The sequence below is a fragment of the Primulina tabacum genome, chromosome 18, assembly GCF_025594145.1.
Source record: "Primulina tabacum isolate GXHZ01 chromosome 18, ASM2559414v2, whole genome shotgun sequence".
Lineage (NCBI taxonomy): Eukaryota > Viridiplantae > Streptophyta > Magnoliopsida > Lamiales > Gesneriaceae > Primulina > Primulina tabacum.
The window spans coordinates 27,200,638-27,219,140 of record NC_134567.1 but is presented as its reverse complement, the minus strand read 5'-3'; the positions used below and the strand labels follow the sequence as shown (position 1 = coordinate 27,219,140).

At 35.7% G+C, this 18,503-nt stretch overlaps 1 protein-coding gene across 1 annotated transcript; it reads right to left on the bottom strand.

Moving 5' to 3' along the window:
* Positions 1-479: 479 nt before the first annotated feature.
* LOC142532905 (uncharacterized) lies at positions 480-15,050 on the bottom strand. The gene is given in 24 exon segments (XM_075639450.1): positions 480-964; positions 1,051-1,130; positions 1,565-1,807; positions 3,388-3,580; positions 4,597-4,835; positions 4,837-4,887; positions 5,010-5,198; positions 5,522-5,756; positions 5,888-6,015; positions 6,151-6,422; positions 6,637-6,745; positions 7,134-7,227; positions 8,786-9,104; positions 9,673-9,882; positions 10,069-10,186; positions 10,318-10,417; positions 10,505-10,560; positions 11,600-11,725; positions 11,809-11,937; positions 12,199-12,318; positions 12,799-13,004; positions 13,535-13,650; positions 13,887-14,233; positions 14,235-15,050. Coding segments are annotated over 24 exon segments (4,335 nt in total). The 5' UTR covers positions 14,742-15,050; the 3' UTR covers positions 480-816.
* Positions 15,051-18,503: the final 3,453 nt, after the last annotated feature.

The following is an 18,503-nucleotide window of genomic DNA, read 5'->3' as shown; positions in this document are numbered from 1 at the left end:
TAGGCTTAATCCTACAAAAAATCATTTTCGTTTTGATAGTTCGTCGTATTTGAAAGGGTTTGGAATTCAAAGAGAAGCTTATAGTCATTAATCTCCTCTTATGCACAAATCGGACAAAATGGCGAGGTAAAATTGGCAGTTTGAAGAAGGCTTTTAAATGGAGTGAGAGAGATCTGTTTCAGATTTTAACCCGACGGGCAGAAAACGGGAGACTATAAATATTTAATGGCAAAACTATAAAGAACATTAAAAACTTAAATACAAAAATTTAAAAACAACTAACCTAATGTCCAGATTGAGGTTGTTCACCATCTAAAAGGAAGACCTTCGGAGCATATATAATTAGTATTGATTCTTTTATTAATAAAACAAAGACATGCATCCATTTCTCCCGGTAACTAAGCCATCATGCACAGGCAATAGAAAAAGGATTGCAGGTATATCGTCAAAGCATATTAGTGAGAATAAAAATAAGATGCTAAAAACACAAAAGAAACATAAAATCCGCTATTCAGAAAACAAAAAGGAACAAATCCGGAGTGAATCAAGAACTAGATACCTAATTAGGTGATAATGGGAATATCCCATTCGTTGATTGATATAATATACATTGTAGAGAAAACTTCTGGTTATATCTGCACAACACGACTACAAAATTAAGGACTTTCACCTATCTAAACATCCATTTCCTTTTTTTTTCCAATACAACTTTTCTACTCCTGTGTCAAAAGACTACCACGAATATTCCATATTAATTAAAACCCATTAAAAAATTGATGGGAATTAGAGTGGGAAGTATTTAGGTTGGAGCAAATATCATGACTGCCAAAACAAGTCAAAGTCGTTACTATACAACGAACGGTCTTGAATTTCCAGATTTGCAACATGCCAATTAACGAGCTTCGATTGGATGCATTTGCACAAAACAAGTGCAAATGGAAAAATCCACCATTCATTTTCGTCCCTGTCGGTACATAAAATTCATATGAAGAGTAAGAGATAGCAAAGCTATGAAATGGCAAAGCAAAAAAAGCTTTGGTTCTGGCTTACTTGTTCCATGACTGGAAATTAGGAAATCTCTTACTCGACTGAGTACGGAAGTGAAGATAGCCACAAATGAACGCAACACCCTGCAAGGGTGAACCGATAAAAAAATCAAATGTAATAAGAAAGCAAAGCTAACAGGACTAACCTAAAATTCCATAGTGATATTTCCAAAAAGAGTTTCAAGGCTTTACATGATAGTATGATACAATGTGTTTACAAAGTGTTAATGTGTTTACAAAGTGTTAATGTGTTTACAAAGAAACACTTTGTAAACACACATTAATACGTGTATCTTCATTCAAAAAGTTAGACACGGCATCGCATTTGTCCTCACTACACCTACTTCTATTTATGCACATGGTGGTGCCAGCACACCTTAATCAGTGGCCTTTCGCAATTTTCTAATTTTTGTAGAAGGCTCTTTATATGATTTAAAATTGATATCCAGTCTAAATCTTCATTTACAAGTTCCCGAGGGATATTGAAAGTGAATTCAAGAATCGATCAAGAAACTTACAACATTTATCAAGGACAAAATGTTCCACAAAGCATATACACGTGCAAGACCTGCTGATCGTCGTGGTCCATGACTGAATAAAGCATTGATACCAGCAGGGAATGGAAGTAAAATCCCCAGGGGTAAAATAAGCAATACAAAAAAGACATCTGCTAAAGAAAATGAGTACAACTGAAGCAAAGTGAGTAACACCAGGCTAAAATCTCCTAGAAGCAGGATAGAGATTACCAAACCGACCAGGTCCTGCAGCACAAGATACAAGCTTTTTTCAGGAAAAATGACAACACAAAACAAATGTCTAGAAAAGTAAAGTAGATCAGTTGTTTCACGTTTGCAAGGGTTTAAATTGGGTACACAAGTTTCAGGTAGTGCAGAAACTATAGTTAGAGACACAGCTAGCATCAGGTATATGGGAGGTAGGGTCAGATTTCTGCTCAAAAAAAATTCACTAGACTGTTTTGGCCGCATTGAAGACTGGCAATTCATTGTAGGAAAGCTTTACTCCAGAATGTGATAGCAGAACACAGGGATTCAAATACAAACATAAAAAAAAAAAAAGAGCAGCAAAAATGGTAACATGTTAAAAGATGGGACATTATCTGGTGATTGAAATGTTTTGTAGAAATTCTCAGCGTGTGTTTCATCATGTCATTCTACGAGTGTGTTCTTTTTATTTTGTTTTTCGTATGCAATGTTTTCCAGAATTCTGAATCTGAGGTCTGACATGAGCACCCTAAATAATAGGGAAAAAATACACGAATTGTACCTCAATATTTGAAAGAACTAAACAAATTTACCAAATCTTTTGGATTAATATCAAGTTTTGCATTTACGAACCGTATAACAAGATCAGACTCAACATTGGTCACCAAGTTCAGTCATTTCTGAGAAACCATTTAAATGGAGAAGGGTAGCTATTAAAAGAGGAAATTGTAAACTCAAATAGTTGATGCTTGGCTGGACTTTCAGATAATGTTTGGATCAAGTCCTTTGAAATCAAGCCATTCAAATCTATTATTTAAAATCCTTCTTTGTTGTTTGGATATAATTAATATCGGCTGACTTTAAATTCATCCCTTCTCAATCAAAGCTGTGTTGTATTAACAATGTTACTGGATTTTCAGTTAACACTTCTACAGTTGAAATCCAATTAAAATCCAAATTTCAAATAATTTTCTCAAATCAAATAAAAAAAAAAACTCAATCCAAAGGCAACCTTAAAATCATGAAGTGATAATAAAAAGCCAGAATAAAAATATATGTTTCCTATAAAAAAAAAAGCCAGAATAAAGAAACCAAAAATCTGGTTTTCGGGCTTTTTTTAAGCTGGCTTCTTTTTTAGAACTAGAAAAAATGTTTTTCAGATGTGATAGTTGAACACAAAATTGTTTACAGCCTTACATTCCAAAACAAGAAAAAAAATTGAGCAGTACAATTAATAAAGTGAATTTTAATCAAACTGATTATGTGTCCACACTAACCCTGAACTTGAGAGATGTTTGATGGGTTGACCCAGATAGAATGTGGCAAGTGATTTGGCAAACTCAAAACAGAGCCTATTGTTGGCGGTTTTATTCGGTAACAAGAAACTAACCAAAACCTCAATCACCTGACAGTCTACCTGAATCTGATTGGGCTGGGTAAATCCCAAACTTAAAGTAACACCTAACCCTACCTATACATTCAATTTTCGGACGTCCAACTCTAAAGATGAATTTGAGTGTGGGTGTGGGCGGGTAGATTTCCAGGGTATGTACAAACAAGTATGTGATGGGGTCAGAAAGATACCTGGTGACAAGTATGTGATGGGGTCAGAAAGATACCTGGTGGCCAACCGGTTTAGTATTGTGAATCAGAAAAGAGAGTGCAAAAAATATCTCTCTTTTTTTCTCCTCAAGCACCTTTAAGTTGCTACTATCCAAAATCCCACCATAAATCTTAGGCCTTGGATTGCCTTCGGTGGTCCCACGAGTTCGATCTGAGTACGTTCCATCTTTTGGAGAGATATTGATGGCACTGCATCACAAGAGCAAACCAAGAAAATTAAAAATTAGATCAAATAAACACTGAAGAAGATATGCTTCAAAAACAATTTCAACCAACTTCAATCTTATTGCAACAATGATTGTTTGTAGCAACTCATGGAGATGACAAAGAACAAGAGTCACCCACAAGTAACAAGCAACATCCACACTACAGTCACCCAAGAAATCAGTGGATATATCAAGTATCAACAATCAACAAATGTAAAACGGGCAGAAAATATTTTTACTACAATGTGGTGCGAAATAATATGTAATTGAACAAAAGATTAAAGGCAGAGTCAGAGTCAGAAACACTTCATTATAAGGAAAAGAACATGCAAGAACTTGGTACACCAGTAAAGTCACTGTTGTGAGCTCGGAGGGCTGAGGTCCAAAGATAAAAGTGGTAGCACCGATTATACCACAATGTAGGAAAGAAAAAATCTATGGCAAGCCTAGAGTTGAAGCAAAATCATGGAAAAACAGGAACTCGGTCAGGAAGAATTTTCAAAAATTTCAACAGTGGGCACAAATTCAGGCAATCTTAAACTCTCAACACACGCTACACAAGCAAGTAACACAAATGTTGTAACCCATTTTACGAAAAAATACAGCCTCAGAGAAACACCATCCACACAGTGAAAGGAACAAAAAAATAGTGCATTGTGTTATGGTGGTAAAAACTCCGTAGCACACAGTTCTCCATCAACAGTGTCACTTTGGAGAGGAACTGGGAAATCAGCCTTCTTCACCCTCTAATCAAGTACATTAAAAAAAACCAGGCACTTCATTTGACTAGCTATATGATATTTGCAACATTCTAATAATAAAAAAACCAATAAAAATGCCATCGTGGAATTGAGTTCCACATAGGTTAAATTGTAGCAAAAAATTTATATATTTTAGGTGTCGGAACATCACAATTATTCATGAATTCAAAAAAGAAACATCCCCCGTTCTTTATTTAGGGATTTGTAACAAAATGTAAGCGCAATCATAATTACATACCTTGAATGTTCTTGGTCTCCACGTGATCCATCAGGCCAACTTAATGATACAGGGTCCGCTTCTTCTTCAACAGCATAAACCAAGAGTCCATAATGACAATAGCTAGCAGTGGTTGCCCCAAACCAAGCAAGATCCACACACACACCATAGGTCCTTAATCTGGGATTTGCATAAACTTCAAGCCAGAGGATGACAGGACGAAGTTTTGATCGAAGGTAACCCCGACGTACCAGGCGCAACTTGTGCATTTAGACCTGCCACAAAGCGATACCACGTGGTCGGTGGCACAGACTGACAGAAAAGTGATAGTCAGTGCAATTCTCTACTATAATTACAAGAGAGAAAAATGGCTTATCCAATAAATTCATTTTCGTGCACAGATGAAATTCAAAGCCCCAGCAGTAACAACGTACCTGACTCATGAGACTGGTAATGATACCATCATTATGAAGTGAGAAAGGAGTCATGTAGCTTCCATTTCCTCCAAATAATAGAGACATTGGTAATCTTTGGCGAAGACTAGGAGGAAGATCACTTCTCTTTTCATCTCCTCCAAGGAAAAAGTCAACATAAGCGAGCATTAAATCCGGAGTAGCAGCCACCTATGGTCACATATATGATAAACAAGGATAAGCTTGAAACTTTCAAATGAAGTACTGCTTCGAACACATGGATTTCAATGATGTGGGAAACGGAGATCAGTTTGTACTAGAAAAACATAAAGCTTGAACGTGTTAAATAGCTTTGTCGGGGAAAAAAGCTTAAATCAATATAGTAGTTGATAAGGTAAATAAATAAAGTGTTGATTAATTCAACAGCATGAAAATACACAGTTTACAAGAATGTAACATCTACCCATGAAGAACACGATAAGATTTCAACCTTAAAAGATTAATCGCAAAAGACAAATCCTTTCAAAACCGACCTTCAAACCCTCATATAGAGCACGTGAACGGCAAGATCGTAAGCAAGCATGGTCATATTCAGACCGCACAAATTCTCGTATTCTTTGTAACTTGATTCTCCGCCTCCATTGTTGCCAAGACCATGCAAGGGGATATGCGAGAAAACAAAGAATACTATGCAGTGATCCTTCCCACCACTGATATGCAGCAAGAGAATTCATCTCATCCACAAAGGTATTAAATGCACCCTCATACCTGCCCATAAAAATTTATATACATCATATGGAGAAAAGGCATAAGCTATCTTTTCTTAGATTACACATAATATTGCAGACAAAGCACTGTAAAGAAGAAATCAGCCAGGAGCAAAATGAAAAAGAACTTACACTATCTCCTTAACTTGTTCAGGAGGTGTATGAGGAAGATGCCAAGGTTCACTAAATGTATTAGGACCCATAAAATACATTCTGTGCACATGACTCTGTGACTCTTCAACTCTGTTAGTTTCCAAAACCTGATTGAGAATCAATTTTTTTTCCCTGATTACTACTAGTAGCTGGATTTTAAAAATGAAATAATAATAGTACATTTCACCACACACGTTAAAGACTTGTATATAGAATTAAACATGCAGGGTTAATCAAAATACTTCATTAAGGGACTCCAGAAAAGGGAATGAGTGATCTATTTGAGAACCCTGCTGCATAGGATCTGGGCCTGATAACTCCTCAACCCCAATGAACTTCATCCGTGCAACACTTAGCACCAAAGCAAGCAAAATCAGTAGGCCCAAAAGAAGCAGACAAAACAGCCAGGGTCCTCCGAATGTATATATCAACTCTTCAAGAGCTGTATAGCAGTGTGGCATGTGATATCTCTCAGAAATGCATTTATAAGGGCAAGGTGTTTCTGTAATACCACCTACATGGAGCAAACAATAATCTCAAATTACTAGTCCACATAAAACGTATATGAAAAAATAATCTAATGCTAATGTAATTTATGACTCTATCATAATAAGAATCGAGCACAGAGTTCACCCAAAATACATTAGTCTAAAAGAGGAGGATAATGACAATATTATTCCCTGATAATAAACAGCCTTCATAAAGGCACAAAATCCCACAATGAATACCTCGGACATGAACATAACCACCACGATTGGGAAGCTGATCACTTGGGCATGAAAAACAGAGGGATCTATCAGATCCAGTAGAATTTTTATATGTGCCAACAGGACATTCCTGCAGAAATTTGAAAGAAAAACTTCAACATCCAAAACCGATGGCTCTATCACCTACTAACTTTTAGCTTCTGAAAGCAAGCTTTGGTTTCTTTATCTAATATTACAACCAAAAAAAAAACTAAAAAAATCATTAGATGACATCTTGGCCAAGAAACCAGCTCAAAATCTTGCAAAAGAGTCCTAACAACAATGTGCCGAGTGAATTCCAGCTAACAAGCATTTTCTGCATTAAATATTCAACAATCTCCACAGTATATTGCATTCTTCCAGTCTCAGCTTTTAAATTAATTTCATCAACACCAAAATGCAAATGCTTCTAATGAACAATGTCGAAGAAGATAAGACAAATCCCTAAAAACAGTGGTCAAATGATGAAAATAAACTACCTCACAGAACATCCCATACAGTCCTTTGGGGCAAGCTTTTCCACTAACAGTTCCATTTTCACCAGTATGACCTTGGTTGCCACCTAATCCACCCCTATGGTAAAGCAGACAACCTAGAATTACTGGAAAAATGCAATCCAAATAACAAAGCTGTAGACAAAAATTAAAAGGCAGATATTTAAAGAATTTTGAGTATCAATTCATGTTGATTAAGTACATTCATCTTAAACATCCACACTACATTGTGATTCACCTGACTATTCACACACATGAGATGTTACACTTTCCGGAAGCAACTATCATACTTCCAATTTTAGTAATTGACATTTATTTACCTCTACCGGACAGGGCCTGCATGTAAATTAGTACGCATCAAAGTAAACAACAATATATTTACACAGGGAGAGGATACCGTGTTCACAGCTTCTTCAACAGTCAAGAGTGCATATACAATACAGTGGATGAGATACGAACTACAGTATAGCTTCAGCTTTGATAATTCAGTAAAAAGGTACTGTCAAACCTCATTCATAAGACTATAAGATGCCTTCCAAGCCTTAATGCAAAGTTAACAGAATGTAACAATTTTCTGTTGTAAATCATTATCGTGAAGTTAGGCACTTATGTCAGTCTTAAATTATTACTTTTGCAACCCGATCACAACTCAGTATGTAAAAAACAGGAACTGTTGCCAGACATAACTTCAATCACATCCCCCCCACCCCAACTTACATACATGCTCAATTTTAAAAACCAAAACTGGAAAATAAATCGTTGCTCAACACATGTCAATCAATATGTGGATCCGCGCATTCCACCAGTTCTCCGTTCATTATCAAAAAATTGATATCAAAATTGATCAGACCATGAACAGGTATGATAACCGAAGAAGACTGTAAATCGAAAAAGAAACAAGATGTGGATGTAAAATACTACTTGTATCAGCAGCAAGAGAGAAATGGGAACAAGATAAACGGAAAGATGACATGATTACTTGATCAGTAATCGGGGTGCAAACTAGATTAGTAATCGGGGTGCAAGCAAGTCAAGTTACTCGTGAGCGACTCAGTCAAAACTCAACTCGAACTTGATTTAACTGAGCTACTCTCTAGCTCGATTCTTCAATCGAGTTGAGTTCGAGTCACGATTGTTTCTACTCGATTAGCTCTCGAGAGTAGTTCGATTCTTCACTCGAGTCGGGTTCGACAAGTAGCTCGCGAGTTACTCGAGTAACTATATATTATTATCATTTTAAAAGATATATAGTTAAAGGGTATTTTTCATATAAATATAAAATGTGATCCTAAAATATGTTAATACTACTTTCGAGCTCGAAGAGCTCGAGTAACTCGATATTTGAGTCGAGCTCGAGCTTGAAATTGAATGTTCGATCGAGTTCGAGTCAAGCTAAAATCGTGTCAAGCTCGAGTAGTATTATACTCGAGCTCGACTCGCAGCGTTGCACCCTAATTAGTAAATGAAGAACTGCACAATCAGTTAAAATGTGCAAAGGTTCAAAGAATGAACTAAAGATGGAATACTGTAAAAAAAACACAAATGCCATCATAGGTTAAAATCAAGAACAACCATGTGACAAAGCAACAAAACACTTCGTATAGAAAAGCACATGTAGGTTAAGTATTTTTGCTAACCTCGAATTAACGCTTCCATTCACTACAGCTAATGGCCAATATTCATCTCCAGTGGCAATGTCCGACCAGTGAAAATGAATCCTGCCACCACCTCCACCTCCACCACCACCAAGGCTACCATGACCTCCAACACTTGATAAAGTGCCAAATTCACCGAGAGCCAAAAAGTGCAAAAAAACCAATATAGTTCCCCCAGATCCACCCCCAGGTCCAACATATGCATTATCAATATCGTACTTCTCTTGGAAACTCTCCCCATCAGCCCTAATAGAGCCTTCAACGTCTAAATTCAACAAGGGATGCTCCAATGAACCCATCACTGTAAGGAAAGGGCAAATGAACAAGAACAAGAGAAGAAGGCGCCTGACGATCAGAAATTTTAGAGACCGAAGGCATGCACTTAAATCATAAAAATTTATAACACATCTGATATATAAGATGGGAGTAAAGTTCTGCAATGGTTATCCATAGCAAACCACCCGTCTTTACGTTTGAAAATTTATTTGGAGAAAACAAGGAAAGTCGATACCGAAAAAAGTAAGGCCTGTCATAAAAGTCATTTCTTGTTTCCACTAGTCCAGAATGGTATGCAAAGAAGTATAAAATAACTCATGATATACTAAAGACATCAACCTAATTATGATCATGATATCACTTTTGAACATATCAGATCAAGATTTCTTCCATTTTAGGTTTATATAATTGGACACCTGAGACTCCTCTTTATTTATTCTACTTCAATTACTTCATCAAAAACTGTCAATGATAACAACCATAAATCAACCAACCTGCATATCAAATTGACCTTGTAGACACCAAGCACAAAAAATAGAAAGAGAACAAAGAGATGCATCACTGAAATAAGAAAAAATTCAAAGATATCTCACCCAAAATGCCGCCACCAGCAGTAAACACAGCTGAGCTCTCATTTCCGCTTCCACTACCCAATTCACAGGGCAAATTTGCATTTCCATATGATATGCCACCCGCGGCACAGTCATCTTCATAACAGCCCATTCCACCTCTACCACCATGACCGCCGCCGCCGCCAATGCCAGTACTCGAGACGTTTCCTTGACCAATGCCACCACTGCAGCCTGCACAGAGAGCAAACTAAAAAATAATCGAAATTGTGGCTGATGTGATTCCTGGTGTTTTTGATTGATTATAGATTGTCTCAAACAGAAATTTTTACAATTCAAAAAAAGATTTCCAGCTGTGCCTGTCAATTATCTACATGGAAAAGCAATAAGATGTCACATGTTCAAGATTTAAGATCATACCCATTCCAGATGTGCTAATGATTCCAGAGGAGGGAACCTTGATGGTTCTTGCTCTGTGAAAATGAACAACAGAGCCTTCAACGATTCCTTCAACAAGGATATCCTCCACACGACAAATCTGCATGCAACCAAAATAATAAAAATAAACTATCCCAGCAGAATATGAATGACAAATAAAAATAATAGGTTTTGAACAACACCCAAGTGGAAAATCACAAAACTCAATATATCCGAACAAAAAATGTGCACCTGTAGGGTAAAAGGCAAAGAAGAATTCACATTGCAATCTTCAGGTGGATGGAGTAGTTCAGTAGCACAAACTTGCGATTCACAATCTAGTTTCAGCGTTCTAAACAAGAAACGAAAAAAATGAATTGAGCAACGTAGACTGGCACATTTCTGTTACTGATTAAATCGAATCCAAAGCATAACTTACAAAGCATTTCCAGAGGCATTTTTCAAAGGACCGCGGAGAATAGACCCAGGTCCAATCTTCATTTTAACATGATGAAAATACAGAACAACCCAATTAATTCAATAATATCTGTTGCATGCACAACCTAAAGCTATACTTCTTTTATCAAATAACACGAGAATACTCATTCAAGATCATGTGCAATATTAATGTTCCAGGAGCCACTACAATTTGGAAACAATGTCTGCATGAAAAAAATATTGCACAAGACAATGCACTTAAATGCAAAACACGCTAAAATAAACCCACAAAACCAGTTACATGTATGTAGGTATATATACACGCAACGGAAAATTTTTAGTACTTTTGAGTACTCTGAATTATAGTGGCAGATGAAAAACACAAGACACTGGTGCATACCAATATGAAACGAAATGGAGGACATCCTAACAGATAAACTGAGAAGTCTTGTGATAAAAAACATAACTAGGCCATGAAAACAAGGACATTAACTAACAATTAGTACATAGGTAAAGTGGGATATACGCCAAACACAGAAGAAGAATTGACAAGCCAAATTGTCAAACACAATGACATACCCAGTGATGTGCCAAAACAAGAATTTCAGCACGTCCCACTCTACTTATGGTTTTCTGGGGAATAAGGAATGTAGACAAGTAAAAAATGAACATGAAATTAAAATAGTGATGTATTGGGCTGATACAAATGAAAGTAAACAAAGTTCACTGTTGACAAAAAATTAAGAGAACAGTAACATTGATGTCCAGAAACCAGCAAAGTGACCGAATATAATATGGTAAGATAAAATTACAATTTAACCACGAAAATAATAATGTTATGTTGGACCAGACCAAATGAATTTGAACCACACAGAGACCAGCGAATTTTAGAAACAGAGCAAATAAAAACTAAGAAATATCTTGTCCCATTCAAATCCAGAAACATAATCATGAGAAAGGTAGTCACTTGCCATAACAAGAAGCAAAAGTAAAGGGAATAGAAACCTAATTCTGAATAGAACCTCCTTTGAGAGATATTTAAGCGTGGATCTTTAAACAACAAAACAAAAGGTGAATAAAATATTTTTTTACTCACATTGACACTATAAAACAATGATAACACAAGATGTTGTGCTTCAATACAATCTCCAGATCCTGACAAATTCAGTAAACCTTGCCCATGAACTCCTAAGTTCGCATTAGAATGGATGAGGGATGATTCCTGCAAAAACATTACATAGACAGTAAATTACTGGTATACAAGAAATTTTCAAACTTTAAGGTGACGCACAACTGGTAGTTCACCTTGAGAACAATGAGATTACTAGCCTCGAGTAAAGAGGTCTCAACATTTTCATCTCCACCACCATCTATCAGCAAACTTGAGTTCCACATGAGAAACATTTTAACAGACATGCGAAGGGCACCGAAAACCTGTAAATGATGTGGAAATGAAAATACAGTGTGTTTTCCAAACTTTAAGCCTGATAAATGAACCATGACAAAGAAGGGAAAAAAACTGGCATAAACCTAACATCGCTCAAAGAATGGAACACTAAGCAGAAAAAAAAATCAATTATACCAGTATTCATAACATATATCATTCATGAAATTTAGCCCGGAAAAACAAACAAATAAGGCTCTTCATGCATATTACACAATAAACTTAAATAAATCAGACAAACTGCCACTTACTCTAATTATAGAATCACTCATCAAAAGCTCTTCTGCCAACAGTTCAAACTCCGACATAGAATAATGTGCAAGTCCAAAGCTCAACGCTGCTCCAGCCAAGAGGCTGATTTGTCCTTGAACCTTACGACGAATACACAAAGCTGATTTAGGTATATATAACAGTAAATATAACTAGGCAGAGGTTTTAAGAACAAGTTCATAGCATATTTTGTAAAAATAAAACCATATGCAGGAAAAAATACATGTTGATGCAGAACATAAATAAGAAAAGATATGAGACAACATTTGAATTTAGATTTGATGTGACTTAAAATAATTTATGTCCTGGACTGCCCAATTTTCCAGCTCAGAAAAAGGAAGGGTATCACTGTTTGCTAGTCAACTGGCAAATGGACCAGGTGATGCTTCCACAAACCTTTGACCTTTTATTATCAGGGAATAGAAACATTACAATAACCCCAAGGATTGAAATCTATTGCTGTCATTTCATACGTATTTATGGTTACAAATACATGATTCTGAATGTGCCTGTTTTGTCAGATTGCACATCCATTAGGAATTACCTAGTATCTGACATAATGAGAATTAAGTTTCGCTAACCTGAACGCGACTCCACAACAAGGGAACAGCTGCCTTAGCATGGTTCTGGATGTAGACATTGGTCAAAAATGGTTGAGGAAAATCCATGAGCAAGGTGTCTGTGTATGTTGATTTGTAATGATTGCTGACAGTGAGGCTGCGAGGAACAGTGTCATAAAATGTACCCGCAGCACCAGCATTGTAAGGACAGCCAAGACTACTTCCTCCTGCATTAATAAGGCATGTAACTCAGTTTTTCAGTAACCTAGAAAGGTTACTTTATAGCCCTAATGACAAAATTGTACAAGTTAGATGCAGCTACAACCAGCAAGCCATTGACCAACCAGAATTAAGATTAAGACAAAAAAACATTTTGTCAGCAACTGGGTCCTAATCTACCTCTGCATTACACAAATATTAACTTTAATCAAATACAATAAATCAAAAAAGCACCAATAGTTGTCACCATATGACCAATGTTCAAATATCAGTGCCATCTATCCCTCTGAGCAACCTTACCTAATCTCTGCCCTCTTCCGAGGAATAAAAAGCTAAGATAGAAAATAACGCGACTATTTTATAGGGGAAAAAAAACATGGAAAGCATTTAATCTTTCTAACTAACCCAGATCATATTGAAGAAAGTAGAACATCGCGCAATACAAAAGATAGGACATTTGTCAAAGAAAAGATGAAATTTTCTTAAAATTAAAACTAAAAAGATAATCAAAGGGACAAAATATCACAGGTCATCATACCGTGCACGGATATGACAGGTTCATCGTGCCTACTGAATATATCAACGGACACTCTACCGCCGCCACCTCCAGCAAAACCGTTACCCCCGCAAGCACTTATTCTACCTATTCCAATCCTGCACTTTAAAAGAATAATTTGATTACAATCCAATCAAACTCAAACCTGTAGCAACCTTCCTCTGGCTTCAGATATCTTATACTTTATCTAATACAACCAGGTGGAAGAATAATACAGTAAAATCTGAACGATAAACTCAAATAATGCATAAAAGGGAAAAAAAACATCATAACACATTTCTTTAACTTTAGAATTTAACATTAAACTGTAACAATAGATCGGACAAAATATTACATCTTATAAGCCTTGATGTAGATGCTACCTCCAGACCCGCCTCCACCTTTGTTACCTCCATCTCCTCCATCTGCCAAGACACTGCCATTTACCTCCAAGAGGGATTTAACTACAATCATTACCCTCCCACCTCCACCGCCTCCATAGTCAACCTCCCTGCTCGTTGTCCCACCTCTACTACCATAACTCCACGGCTTCTCCAAGCTTGACCATGAATAAGCATCCCCACCCCACACATCTTCCGCAAGCTTCCACTCATCATTCAAACACGCCGCCCCTCTTCCCCCGTGCCCCCCTCCCGCTCCATCCAACCCCTGTGGAGTCCCACTTGTCTGAGGCGGTGGCGAAACCTGCCAACCCGGTGGTAGTCACAGCAGAACCGTTACCGAAACTTGCATTTCCTGCAACTAATTGAAATGTTCCAGTGATTATGGAAGAATTTTGGCCTAACGTGAAGTTCCCCGTGACGTTAATGGTAAGCTCGCATCCGGAGAAGGACGAACAGTTCAGAGTAACATTTGGCAAAATCACAAAATTACCATCCCCTTCTATGTACACATTCTTCGACAAATTCAGATCGGACACAATCTGGCAAGTCGTATCCAAAGAACCAACCCCACCTAAATCGTACTCACAGGACAACGACGGAGGGTGCGGCGGAGGAGGAGGAGGCGCCGGTGGGGTATAGTCCTGGTGAAACAGCAGCACATCCGAATTCATCTCGTCAAAATCCGAGCCCGCGTCAGCAGACGACACCAGAATCAAACTAGGGTTTGCGAACACACTCAGTAGTAGCGCGAACACCACCACTACCGCGGGACGTGAAATCACAAAACAAACACCGGAAACAGCCATTGGAAAACAACAAGCTGAGAATAGTCATCACGTCACATCATGCGGTAGCAACTGGATGCAGCGAAGATGGATTGCATCTGCTAAAGCACTTGAAATCGAAATTTTAAAAAAAAAACCACCTGATAAAACTCGAGTGCTTGCAACTCCAGCCCCACTACACGTCTTGCGTACAATCTATGTATAGATTCGCATAAATTGGATTGAGGTTGAATTGGGAAAGAAAAGGGCAGTTGAGAAAGAGAGGGAGACAGAAGACTATAGAGCGAGAGAGAGAGAAAGATTACGTAAGCGAATATGAAAACCGAGGGGGTTAGGTGGTGGGTTTTGTTTAATCTGGCGAGAGAAGGTGGTAGAAATCTAGAAAGAACCACACTTTCTCTTTTCTTTTCTTTTTTTACTGCAGCAGCCTCTATGAAATGAATAATTAATGGAAACATTTTTTATAAAATATAATAAATATTCTTGTTAATATTTACTTGACTCTCATTTATGTTTGTAAACAAGATTATCTCTTTTATGAATCGATCTCACACATCTTTATCTATGAGATAGGTCAATTCTACCGATATTCATAATAAAAAGTAATACTCTTAGTATAAAAACTAATATTTTTCATGGATGATCCAAATAAGAGATCTGTCTCACAAAATACGACCCGTGAGACCGTCTCACACAAATTTTTACCTATAAATAATTAGAACTCGGTGGGGTTTGTATAGATAAATAACATTGTGATTATTAAAATATGTGAATAGAAAGTTGTATAATATTTAATAAATTTTTGGTTTGATCTATCAAATTTGAGATAACACGTTAAATTACGATTATGTCATTTTTTAAAAATTAATTAATGTGACTAAAATTAACCGACTCATCATTTTATTTTAAATAAATTAACATAATAATTCTTCAAAATATTACTATCGATGTTTAATTATTGATTATTTTTTAATAAATATGGTCGGGAATAATTTTGTCGCTTGTGTACACCTGGAGCTCAGCCAGGGAATCCAGCGACGGAGCATTTTGTAGTATATATATAATATAATAGTTGCGTATATAGTTGACAATAATAAAAACATCTGCGCCATACATAGATCGACATGAGTCGTGGCACTGACTATGTATGAAATTCGCCCCCATTTAACTTCATTTACCAAACCATGTATTTACTAATTTCATTTCGTTAATCAAAGGAATGAAATTGAGTGGTACGTGCCACTCTTAGCGGGAAATGGGATGTTAATTTTATTTAATATGTGAATGTTTAATAATAAATTTGGATTTCACATTGTTGAGATAGTAGCTTGAAGTTTCCCTATATTTTATTATCACGTATCGTCATAAAAAAAAAATATTTGTTCATTATATTATTGGGAAAAACTTGAGTGAGACGATCTCACGGGTCTTATTTTGTGAGTCGAATCTTTTATTTGGTCATTAATGAAAAAATATTATTTTTTATGTTAAAAGTATTACTTTTTATTGTGAATATCGGTAGGGTTGACCTGTCTCACAGATAAAGATTCGTGAGACCAGTCTCACAAGAGACCTACTTACCCTATATTATTAACATCACACCATGGATCCTGAATCTACTTCACCTTCTCATTTTAAAAATTTTAATTTAACTTTGATGTGTTAGTTGAATTTGTATATTAACTATTAAATATTATTTGGCCGTGTAATTAATTACAAGCATCGTGTTCATTTTTTAAATTAAATTTTAATTCTAATAACACAAATAAATAAGTGTGAGTACAGATTAAAATTAAATTACAACACATTTTAATATGAAATCTGTTGGAATATAAAAATCGAGATAAAAATTTAAAATTAGATATTGACACTATAAGTTAACATGCATTTTTAATCTATTTGTATGAATGATTTATAATAAGATGACTTTCATGCGTGATATATTTTATTATATTTTTTGGGAAAAAAAATTATTGGGGCTCTTTTTATATGAAACTTTCCCAAGTGTAAAATTTATTTATTTATTTTTTTCATAATCTCATTCAACTAATTTTTGTATCAACATCCTTTGAATTCTTATTTTCTCATATGCAGGTATATCTTTCAAAATAAATTTTTGTCACCGAATTTAAAATTCCTTACTCCACCCTTGACCATTATGTGCATCGAACTTGAAAAATCCAAGTTCATGGCCTTGTTCGTTGTGGGGGTGATGCATAGCGTTCGAACTACTCTAGTCTAATTCAAATCTTCATTGTTACACTTATATTTCGGATTGATGATTGGTATAATCGTCATCTTAAACATATTCACACGTGATTGGTAAGTCAATTTTGGGTGCAAGGTCGAGGGTACTGCGTATAACATATATGTATCCATTAACACAAAAATCAAGTATAGCCTAATGCCTCAACAAGTTTTATTCATCCTTGTTGGAATTCTGGCAAAAATTAATGAATCTCTATCAAGTTAATCCTCACTCGATCTCAATTTATATAGGATGCATCATTATAACTAGGGGTGGGATCGGATTGTGACCCGTCCCGTAACCCTCCTACCCAGTTCTCATCCATATAAGAATTTAGATTTTTTTCCCTGATCTTGTACCCGACAATATCGGAACGTGAATATATTTTCGATATCTCATCTAGTAGGGATAGGATATCTCGAAAGAATGAAGCATTTATAGATTTCGATATTGTATTTTTATGGATGTCGAGAGTGTGAGATTCATGCACGATAAACCTAAAATCACTATTGTTTTGTGCATATCTAATTAATATGTAATTAACAGTTTTTTGTCTTATTATTTTTTTTTTTACCATATTTGATGTACGTATTGTCACGTTGGAAATACATCACAAACTCGCAAGTATTGGTAACAATGAGTTCTTCATTTCCACAACTCATATGTACTTTTATCTTGTTTTTTTTTTTTTTGACACCTTATTTAAAATGTAATTTGTTGTTAGAACAACTTCATCCCACATGTTATGTGGTAAGTCATAATTAAGCTAGATTGCACTTATCGTTTTCTTTAAAGTGCGATTCTTTCTCTCTACAATGTTATTTTGCTGTAAGGCGTGGTTCTTTCATGTTTGATTTTATGTCGAGCATAAAACTCATGAAATGATTATTTATTTCACTTCAACGATAACTTATTAACAATATAATTTTTTGTTAAATTGATATTCAATTTTAATTTGATAGATGACAAACTTTTCAATAAATTCGTCGTTACTTTTAATAAAATACATATAAGAAAATTTTGTTCAACCATCAACTAAACTAATAAAGTATCTATTTCGACTACATGTTCGTATTCCTTTTAAATCACGTAAATATAGTGAATTAAATCAAGAGGTTCATTATTTCTTTCAATAGTTTGGGATATGATCTTTCAATTTTGTCTCGACACAAGTTTCACATATGTGTTTATTATCAATATGAAATTTATGTCTGTTTTTCAAGCTGTTACGAATCGCATTATAATTATCATGACATGATGTAATATTCCACAAACAAGTAAGAAAAAATATTAAATTTACTAATTAATGGCTTGATATCAATTACATTGAGATTGAACATGCCATCATTTACATAAACTTTGTTAACAAACATTCCATCATTAGACAAACAACCTTATACGACTTCAAAGACAATGTAAAAAACATGCTAATTTAAAAGTGAACAAGACACTAAGTTCTTTCGAATCCTCTGACACATACAATACATTGTTGAGAGTCTGTTTTCCTAAAATCCGTCTTCAAGATAACATTCTCT